The following is an 11558-nucleotide window of genomic DNA, read 5'->3' as shown; positions in this document are numbered from 1 at the left end:
AATATTACTTTATTTGCAAGGGTAATTAGTTCTACTAATTAGTATTAATCTTTATTCCAAAAAGTATATTAGTTACCTTGGCCATTTTATGTAAATCAAACTTGATGTTACAATAAATCAGTGGGTAGTTACAAATGTTTACCAGGCCATAAAAATATTAAGAAAAAAACAACATTGAACATAAAATTGATATGATTTTAAAACAAAACAAATCAGAATGACGAACGCTGATCGTTTAGACAATGGCCATCAATCATACTCACTGTATAGCGACAGTCATATGTTTTACTTATCCCCCCATTCGTCATATTCAAACACGATTGACTGTGAAACAAAAACCTATAGGAAAAAAATGTTTTCGTATTTGAAAAGCGTTTAGTCAATTAAGATTAGAAAAAAGATTTATATTGCGTTAAAAATAGCTAAAAAACAAATTTTAATTAAAATATACATAATAATACATAATAAATATTTACAGATAATTATGGTACAAATCATATCCGCGTGGAATGGTGCCAAGAATACTGGCAGCATTTCACCGTTGAATCGCTATGACGATTCTCTGGGCAAGAAATGCACCAGTGGACTTTAAGCTGATGCCTGAGAGCTATGTATAGCCTTATAAATCAGATAACTTGATGGCTATCTGTTGATTCAACCCCTTCGGCTGGCAGTTAACGTCTAGGGTCGTGAACTAGCTCTTCATTTTTTACACTAGTCTGTTCAATATAAATATATCCAAAGAGATATTAGTTTCTGGTTTACATTTACGCTTTGTAGGGAATCGCCCTTTGGAGCACACGAAGCCCACGGTCATTATAAATACCCAGTAATGATCCTGATTGCCATTTCCTAATCGAGAAGCAACGTGGATTAAGCTTAAATTCTTCTGCTACAAGAGAAAGAGAAGCATTCCTCAGATTTGCAAGATTCGGTTCAGTTAAATACTAGCTATACTAGTGTTATTACTATGTACTACAAACAAATTTCACGGCAATATAGCTAGTAGCTATTAATGATATTTGCTCATGTAAATTAATGCACTTGATAATTGGTCGCATCTGCATGGTATCTAAGTTACCTTGTTAATATCGAGTTTTGGGGGTCGAAGTTACTCGCGTCCGTAGGATGTACCAAGGTCAGGTCTTAACCCTCTTTACCCTACACGTGACCCCTGGGTGGTGCAAAACGAGTAACATACATAGGTGGTAGGCTTCGGCCGTGGCTAGTGTGACCACCCATCGAGCAAAGACGCGCCGCCAAGTGACGCGTCTTGCGACACGACTTGTCGTGCCGTGAGGCGCCTCGCGTTCCGGAACGATGCTCGTAATAGCCAATCATAGGGGTATGGGTATGTACAGTTGCGCTGCGTCTAGTGACAGGATCCTGATCTGCGTAGTCACTGCGCCGGACGTCTCGACCTGGAGGGTAGCGGGATCCGAAGCACGGTGCACCGCTGGCCGACCGCAGGCAGTAGGGGGCCCAACTAGTAGGTTCGCCACCTATGAAAGGCTGCCCCGCCACCTAGCGAAAAATCCAGGGATGGCTTCCATCGTGCCGGTTGGCGACCGGTGAGAGGACCCGATGGCGATTTCCTGGGGGGTTCGGGCGTCCCCGCAGTCTCCAGTCGAGTCTTCTTTAGTGTGGTTTCTGCAAAAATCGTGGAGTCTATAGACGCAGCGCCTCGTACAACTACCATTTCCCCTCCTATTCACCCCTTGACCACAATGAAGAACAAGAAAAAAAGTAAGGTTAAACAGCGGCTGCACCTCCTCTCTCTCAAAGTGCACCTCACCAACATACGAGGATTGCACTCAAATCTCGTTGCAGTCCACCACCACCTGGAGACTGAGAGGCCGCATTTACTTTTTCTTACGGAGACGCAAATTGGTAGCCCAGCAGATGTAACGTACCTGCAGTACCCTGGGTATTCGCTCGAACATAATTTTAAATCTCACGCTGGAGTCTGTATGTTTGCTCGTGATGATGTTTGCTGCCGGCGTCTACGTAACTTGGAGATACCTAACCTTTCCATCATGTGGTGTTTATTGGATACGGGCATGGAGCAGATTGTGTATGCCTGTACCTATCGGTCGCATAGTGGTGATCGGGAGACGACTCGGATGTTCGACTATCTCAGTGAGACGGCTGACATGGTCCAACGTCGGCATCCTGCTGCCCAAATGGTATTTCTGGGGGATTTTAACGCTCACCACCAGGACTGGCTGTTCCCATACCAGAATACCGACCACGCCGGGAGAGAGGCGCTCAAATTTGCTCTGTCGCTAGATCTTACCCAGCTAGTCCAAGAAGCAACACGAGTACCCGACGTTGACGACCATACACCTAATTGTTTGGACCTTCTGTTGACAACTGACCCTGACCGGTCCTCGGTATCAGTTGCAGCTTCCCTGGGCACATCTGATCACTGTGTGGTAAAGTCAGTATCTAACTTTCACCCTCTGGATACAGGTCCTACCGGAACCAGACGTGTGTGGCGATATAAGTCGGCAGATTGGGATGAGATGCGACACTTTTTTGCATCCTACCCTTGGCGGCAGACTTGCTTCTCTTCCAGTGATCCGTCGAGTTGCGAACAAGAAATATCGGAAGTGATACGTCAGGGGATGGAGTACTTCATTCCATTTGCTGATGTATCACTAGATGGCAAGATCCCTAGGTGGTATAATGCAGAATGTGCCGAAGCTGCAGCCCGTAAGGACTCAGCGTTTGCAGCGTGGGCTGAAGCCCGTACCCTTAAATCTCCGGATATAACTACGAGGAAGAGAGCGTTCAACTCTGCTGCCAAGTCCTACAAAAGGGTTCTTAAAAAAGCTCGTTTCAACCGTATTAAACGCATCGGAGCCCAACTAGCTTCCCATCCACGCGGTAGCAGAGCATTTTGGTCACTCTCCAAGTCGGTTGAAATGAGCTTCTGCCGTCCCTCGCTGCCTCCTCTGCTTAAACCAGATGGATCGCTGGCCTTTACTGCGACAGAAAAGGCTAACCTTTTAGCGAATCTGTTTGCAGAAAATTCGCTCCTTGATGCAGGTAGTGCCTCACCGCCCAGACATCCACCTTGCGACTCTGTTATGTCAGAACTACGCATTCGCCAAACTGAGGTTTTGAGAGTACTCCGTAACTTGGACGTGAATAAGGCTAGTGGTCCTGACGGGATACCAGCAGGAGTACTTAAACACTGTGCTCCTGAGTTGTCTCCTATTCTCACGCGCTTGTACCGCCTCTCTCTAAAATCTGCTCAAGTCCCTAAAGCATGGAAGATTGCCAACGTACAACCTGTACCTAAAAAAGGTAGTCGTGCCGACCCGGCTAACTATAGACCTATCGCGATCACCTCCATACTGAGTAAAAGTTTGGAGCGTATACTGAATCAAAAGCTCCTAGCATACCTCGAGTTGAATGACCTCCTGTCGGACCAGCAATACGGTTTCCGCCGTAACAGGTCCACGGGGGATCTTTTAGTGTACGCCTCGCACATCTGGGGCGAAGCCTTGGACAAGCACGGAGAAGCGCTAGCTGTCTCACTTGATGTATCGAAGGCATTTGACCGGGTCTGGCATGAGAGCCTATTGAGCAAGCTTTCAGCTTACGGAATACCCCCGAGCTTGTGTGACTGGATATCAGATTTCCTGAGTGGACGATCATTTCGGGTGGTCTTAGATGGCTCCTCGTCTGAGTTGATGGCGGTTAATGCCGGTGTCCCTCAGGGATCAGTTCTCTCTGCAACCCTCTTCTTGATTCACATAAATGACCTCCTCAGGCCCGGTATCTTTGGATACGCGGATGACAGCACTGTTACGGAGAGATACGTGTCCGGTCCCCGAGCTGGTGGGGCTGAAACTCATGAGCATAGAGAGGCCCTGGTTGAACGCATGAATTTGGCTTTGAAAGAGGTATCCGATTGGGGTGACGCCAACCTAGTCAAATTTAATGCTTCCAAAACACAAGCGTGTCTTTTCACTGCTAAACGGAGTCCATTCCCATTAGCCCTGTAGGCATCCTCCTACACATTACATTTACAACTTTTTTTTGTACTTATATCGATATCCTATCGATCTATCGATGAATTGGGTATCGATAGCCTTCACGCTCTGCACTACTTTAAAAACCGGTTTGGCCGGCCCGAGTATTGCGTATGCGCCGGCCGCCCGCGCCCTCCAGTCACGATCCTTCTCTGACGCGAGACGCTTATGCTTTTGCCTATGTAAAAATCTTTTGCTTTCGTATAACTTATATTTTTAAAGCTTACTAGTTGCGAATAAAATTGCTAATCTTATCTGTGTTTGGTACTTTCGTCCGTGCACCTTCTGTGTTTATATATTGTAGTGATGTGTTACCCAATGAACTAAATTTAATTGTGCTAAATTATCCCGGTGAGTGCATTTAAGAACTATATATTATAATTATCCTACTACAGCCCCAACTTTCCGGGGTGTATCTGTTCCGATCACCGATAGTATTGATCTTCTAGGCATAAATATTTCGTCTAATATGAACTTCGGACAATGCATAGAATCCAAGGCAAAAATTGCTGGTAAGAAACTTGGTATCCTCAATAAAGTCAGGCAGTACTTCACACCGGAACAGCTTCTTACTCTCTACCAAGCACAAGTTCGATCGTGTATGGAGTACTGCAGCCACTTATGGGATGGCTCTGCCAAGTACCAGCTCGCTGCTTTGGATTCTGTGGATCGACGCGCCAGAAGACTCATCGGTGACAAATCGCTGGTTCGCTCTAGACTTCAAAGTCTCGAACATCGGCGCAAGGTTGCCTGTTTGTCGGTATTTTACAGGTTATATTTCGGAGAGTGTGCTCTAGAACTATACAATTTGGTTCCACCATCACCTTTCTACCACCGAACCGCAAGGCATCGCATGAATCTGCACCGCTATGTGGTTGAAATCCCACGATCTCGCACTAAACGATTTGCTTCCTCGTTCCTAATTCGCACCGCTAAAATTTGGAATGCCCTTCCGGCTTCCGTTTTTCCAACGAACTATAACTTAGGTATCTTTAAATCAAGAGTGAATAGGCATCTTCTAGGCAAGCGCGCACCACCTTAGGCTGCATCTTCACTTGACTTCAGGTGAGATCGCAGTCAAGCGCTAGTCTATATATTTAAAAAAAAAAAAAAAAAAAGAGTTAAAGTGCATATAACCGCATAGGTGTATTAGATAAAATTACGTGTCTTTGAAGCTTACCGTGTTTTTAATTTGATTTATATCAAAATATAGATAAGGTTAATTAAAGTCTTACTTTTGTGTAATTGAACTCTGGTTATAATTTTTTGAAATCCAAATAGTCAAGAAGATCATTCAGATACTAAATTGCATCATTAATATAATTTACTTTCAATGTATATTTACAATGTTTTCAACGAAAATCATAATAAAATCCTATGTCTTCCTTGTTCATGTGTAAGAAAGGGACTACGAGAAAAATTTACCTGACGGTGGTTCTGTACGTTTTATACAGAAGTTTAATTTCTACGAGCACAAGCAAAACCTACCTATCAAGAGATATCTATGTCTATCATCTACACAAACTTCCCGTCCACTTACTTTTTTTTTTTTATTTAAAATTAACATCCATAGGCTCTAAAATGTTCCTTTTTATTATGCATCATGCATTATAATTATGCTTATCCTACAGGTGATTTACGTAAAAAAAACATTACAAAAACATTCTACGAGACAAATAATTCGTTTCCATATGCGGTTCTTTAGTTGTATGCGGCAGCTAGTATTAATTAGTAGTTATCAACGTTCTTGGGGCTAAGAAAAATAATATTGGACGCTTATGCAGTGAACATTGCCAGAGTAGGTTTTTATATCTTCCCCGCTGGTGCGTCTGAGAACCACCTTTTTCTCTTTCGCCTTGCGGACCATGACTACTTTAGCCCCAGTATTTTTAAGAGCTGATTAGACCCTGATATTGCTGATTGCGTTATCACTAGTCTCCCTCAAGAGCTTTTGAGGTTGTTAGGGTGAGTTCGGTTGTTGGAGGAGCTTGGCCTTAGCCACCTGCGCAAAGGTGATAGAAACCATCGTTAATTTTTCGACCATGCTAAGTCCTGGGACTCATTTTTTGACAGACGCAAGGGTCTGCTTTACCTCTTGGACCGCCGTCTTTAAGGATGGTTTTAGAGGTGAGTTACCTTTTGGTTGGATATTTTTCACTGCACGCAGCTCCGAGGAGAAAGGTTCAGGAGTCAAGTTGTATTGTGTGTTTCTTTTTTCTGAATAGTATCTTGTTATTTTTCAGTATCTGTCTTCTATTATATTTTTGATATTTTCCTGGATTTCTCTAACAGTTGGGTCGTAGAATGGAGTCGAAGTCGATGCATGTGTCTGGAGTAGGGTTCTTGGATTGGTAACGAAGGTTTTCGTATCTTTTATTTCTCTACGAAGTCCACCCAGCTGATTACTAATGTCGTTCAGTCTGTTACATAGTGCAATTTAAATAACCTATTAAAATCATTCACATTATGTTCAAATAAATATTAGATAATTAAAATAACTTTGATAGGTAGAAATATCATTGGACAAAAATAATAGTCTGTGTCCGTAATGGGATGTCAACTTTATCTCGACTTACGCAGATTTGCATTGCAAATACTTGGAATTATTCTTACAGCTCCACTATGCAGGTTCTAAGTTGTACGTATTTTATTTACATAAATCTACCGGTTGTGTTTGTAGATCTGTAGAAGTTCGTACTTGTTCTGCAGATCATTTATATAAATTATTTGTCTTGCTTTTGTTTGTGATCCAAATAATCATCTGCGGAGAAATAACCAGTTATTACAAATCACTTTATTCACATTTATTTATTTATACTTTATTGTACACAACTATATTTTAAACAATAAACACATTTAAAAAACATTTTCAGACTGTGAAGTACAATGGGCGGACTTATGGCTATTTAGCCATTTCTTCCAGACAACCCAACTTTATTCACACTTCGTCAATTCCACTTAACATACCTTTATTTCGACTTTACTATTACAATTTCTTTTAAGACTGCTAGGCTGTCTCGTTGGTTTAATAAGACTGCCCTTTTTAACCGACTTCCAAAAAAGGAGGAGGTTCTCAATTCGACTGTATTTTTTTTTGTATGTTACATCAGAACTTTTGACTGGGTGGAGCGATTTCGACAAATATTCTTTTAAGTAAAAAAAATCATAAAATGTAAATACAAAATAAATTTGATTTTTAAAAACAATTCCTTAAAATTAAACATAGATTTATAACATAAGAAATTGTGAAAATCACCACTTATTGTAAATATATTTTTATAAAAAGTTTATAAAATAACAAAATCATTACACACCTATGATTTAATCAAACTGTAATATCGCATAGGTCATTGGCCTATTAAAGGCCTTCTACACGGTCGGGATCGACCGCCGACCATCGTGTCCTTGGTCGGGTTGATATAAAAATGGACAGTGTGGTTGACCCGACCAATATTTGTTTGATGTCAACGGCCTTGGTTGGTGATTTGCCATGTCTTTGGGACATTGGATCCGATTTATACAAAGAAAAGAATCAAAAAACTTCACTTCACTTTAGCATAAAAAAGTTATTGCCAAACCCACCTTATGTTGCTTTAAAAGGCAAGGAGCCATCGCTTCAAATACCAGAAAAGAACTGACAAGTTGAGTCAACCACCGACCGTGTAGAATGAATACAAAAATTGGTTGACCCGACCAAGAGCACGACGGTCGGCGGTCGATCCCGACCGTTTAGACTTAAAAGTGAGATTTTATTTTATCTGTAACGCTTATTCATAAAAATAGCCGTTTAAAAATAAAAGGTAAGTAGGTAATATTTAATTTTAACTTCGAGATAAGTTGTAAATGTGCAGAGTTTTCTGAAGAAATGTCACGTCAAATACTGCCAAGGATGTTTTAGTTTTATATCTCTAAAACTTTGAGCGGATCGCTTTAACTTGAAATGCCTGGGATGATTTTGAATTTCGAATATCTATCCAAGAAGGATAAATTAATTTTATTTTGAATTTTTTTTTTCAATTTGGTAGGCGTAAATGTAATAGTATCGTTTGCAATTGATGAGAAAACTTTAAACTAAAAAGTATGAATGATTCGTAAATAAAGCAATAAACACATATTTATAACATTTTGAAATATGTGAAAATTACTTAGTGCTAAGTATGGCCTTTTGGAAAAAAAATAAGAATTAAAAAAGAATAAAGGAAGTAATAACAATTAAAATAAATACCTAGTAATATAAATGGTTACGCTCTAGGCTTTAAAAGTCATAGAAAATTTTTAAAAGTAAAACATTCAGCATACTGCGTATATAAGCAAAAGAAATGGAAAATGTTCGGTAAAAGGATTACAGTTTTAGAAAAAATACAGGATCGACATTGGTCACGATATCTCATCTTAATGTCCAAATATGAACCCTAAACATGCAGTTAAATGTTCCTATAAAAATGTTCTTATGAAAGTTTTTAGTGCATAGATATAAATAGATAGATTCTAATATAGTACTAAATATCGGACATGTAACTAATATTAATTCTCGTCCATTTGGAAATATCATTTCGCGAGAGCTTTCCTGTTATTTTGATAAGATAAGCGCTTGTCGGATATATTTTCGGGAATTTCAACTATAAATCCCAACAGTTTCGGTTTTCACGATATACTTACCTACCTCGTACGCTTGGCGTTCATTTCAATATGGTGAAATATACGTATATTATTGTAATGAATTATCAAAACATGTTCATTAAGGGGTTATTGTAAACTCCCAAAATGAAGAAGAAGAAGAAGGAATATACTTTATTGTGCATATTACATAACATACATCTTTAAAAATAAAATTTGCAAAACAATACTATGCACAAAGGCGGTCTTATCGCTAGGTAAGCGATTTCTTCCAGACAACCTTGGGGTAGAGGAGATTTTAAAATAAAAAGAGTAGGGTTATCAAAAGGCAAAACAAAAAATTAAAAACAAAGTAGATCCTACATTCTAATAATAATACAATAATATATATATATATATATATATATATATATATATATATATATATATATATATATATATATATATATATATATATATATATATATATATATATATATATATATATAAAGAATTAAATACACAAATAAATACATACCCATTACATTATAAATATAATATATAAATAAATAGTATATATTATAAATATATAAACAGTTAAATACACAAATAAATACATACCCATTACATTATGCTTTATCGTAAAATATATACACAAATAAATACATACCTATTACATTAATTATGAAGTAGATAATAGTTAATCATAAATATAATATTGAATAATTATCGACAATAATGCTTATGTTACCAAAGCAAAGTACCTACTTATTTGAATTTTGACGAAACTAGTACTTAATACTAGGATTATTGAAGTATGGAAAGAAAATCACCCACATTTTTAATTAAAAATAACGTACTGTTGCCTAATTCCTTATGTTTAGTTGCTAATATAAAAATATAAAAAAAAGTTTTGACATGATGCTTTAAAGGCACTACGACTTATTTATCCTTATTACTTATTTTTTTTTCTATCAGTGACCTTAAGCTTGCCTTTTGACAAACAAGCATGACGCATCTGTCTTACAAGCGAAGTAAATCGACTATTTCCCACCAAGCAAAGGCAAGTTAATATATTGTGTTCATCCGCAGATTACAAATGGCTCAAAGTAAACAGCGGTAAATCACTGTGCCCTGCTTTTATTTGTCAACGCTTATCCCAAGCTCTTGACTGATGACGTCTCATTAGTGGGGACTCCTGCGTAGGGCCATTGAGGGCAGGCCTCCTTCAAGGACATTTGTCCAGAGCACGTGATAAATGACCGGTCACTGTTATTAGCCTGGGTAAGATGTTAAATAGACAAAGGGCCAAATTAAGATGGACACGTCAGGATGTGGGTAATTGATTTCAGAGTGGGTTATAAAGTTTTAATAGCATATTAATACAGGGTACAAGAGGTGACAGAAATCGAAGGCTTATTCGTGAACTTAATAAGTACCACGCGTAGACAAGAAAATAATTCTATTCTCGACCTTGCTGTTTTTTATTTGTTTTTTAACAGTGACCTTTATTCATTAAAACCTTTTTTATTCGCTATATAATTGTTAATTTGGTACTAGATGAATTATTATTAAAAAAAAAAAAAACATGGACATAAAGACAAGTAACACGGTGGTGATATTAAAAATTGTTTTTTTAGGTTAATTTTTTAATAAAGGATTTTTTTATCTGTTTCGACAAAACTCTAAACTGTATGTTTGGTCTATGGTACCTCTCTACATCCACTTACGTACACTTAGAATATATAATGCTTTTTAATGGGTATTTAATGTATTGTTTTTCAAATAATACGTATGTAAAATCGACGACTCTGTCTATATACGTAATGAATATAGGTAAGTTTTAAATAAATAAAAACATTTATTAATCAGCACTTTATTTTGCACTTTGGTCCTATTAAAATCCACAACAAATATTTCATAGACAATTCACAGATTACAATTATATATAAAAAAGAAAAAAGGTTAACATAAATAGGTTACTGGCGTTACATTAACAATAAAAAAATTAAAAAAAAAGAACTATACATAGTAATGATTATATACATTCACTATTAAAAAAAATAGTAACCATTATTCGCTATATTTTTATATAATTTTCTACACAGAATAGAGTCTGTTTCATTTGTTGCTGATAAAGCTACCCGACAAATGACGGTATTCAAAAGATAAAATTTGATAGCGATTTTTTTTACTATCAAAACTTAATATTATCTGTGCGACATTTCTATTTGAAATTTGTGAATCCAAAAAGAATAAAGAAGAAAGAAACATCCTGATTAGTTGAAGTAAAACAGGATCTAAGGATATGTAAATCCTGTCAGTAACTTATGTGCGAGATAAATTTTATTAGCAACCGATGAAACAAATCCTCATATCAATAATAAAGTAATTTTATGATGGCAGCTAATCGATTTTTATACAAATACTAGCTGACCCCGCAAACGTTGTTTTGCCATATATGTTATTAATCCAGTTAACACCCCCTCCCTTATAACTTAGGGGTATGAAAAATAGATGTTGGCCGATTCTCAGACCTACCCGATATGCACACAAATTTTCATAAAAATCGGTCCAGCCGTTTCGAAGGAATTTTAACTAACATTGTGACACGAGAATTTTATATATAAGATATTGCACATGTTCCATATTAACTGAGTTTCCAAGCTAAGACGCTACACAATTTTGAACTATAGAATTATAGTCATAGGATCAAGAATCCGTTAAAGCTTAACTTAAGTGTGCAGGGTGTAAATCATAACAAATTCTATAACGATATTACTAACGCAGGTATAAGATGTTAGGCATTTATGGCGTTTTAAAGGGCTTAAAGATTCATACTAATTAATAATTCACCATATCCAAGCAAATGCTACATCGACTGGATTTATCGTAGGTATACAGAGGAACTTCGAAAGC

General features: G+C 37.6%; 1 protein-coding gene across 1 annotated transcript; it reads left to right on the top strand.

The window, feature by feature from the left end:
• The first annotated feature begins 1727 nt into the window (after nucleotides 1–1727).
• On the top strand, nucleotides 1728–6398 carry LOC123657650. The gene is made up of 2 exons (XM_045593172.1): nucleotides 1728–3158; nucleotides 6336–6398. Exons 1-2 carry the CDS (start codon nucleotides 1728–1730, stop codon nucleotides 6396–6398), a joined length of 1494 nt encoding a protein of 497 aa, XP_045449128.1.
• The last annotated feature ends 5160 nt before the right edge of the window (nucleotides 6399–11558 follow it).

The sequence above is a fragment of the Melitaea cinxia genome, chromosome 11 (genome assembly GCF_905220565.1).
Source record: "Melitaea cinxia chromosome 11, ilMelCinx1.1, whole genome shotgun sequence".
In the NCBI taxonomy this organism is placed as follows: Eukaryota; Metazoa; Arthropoda; class Insecta; order Lepidoptera; family Nymphalidae; genus Melitaea; species Melitaea cinxia.
The sequence above is the reverse complement of the archived record's forward strand: the minus strand, read 5'-3'. Positions and strand labels throughout refer to the sequence as shown.

Bases quoted from the DNA above. Each gene is read 5' to 3' on its own strand.
- LOC123657650 (XM_045593172.1), top strand. From the start codon at position 1,728: ATGAAGAACAAGAAAAAAAGTAAGGTTAAACAGCGGCTGCACCTCCTC. The intron at 3,159-6,335 runs GCTAGTGGTCCT...TTTCTCTAACAG, and splicing joins GTAACTTGGACGTGAATAAG to TTGGGTCGTAGAATGGAGTC.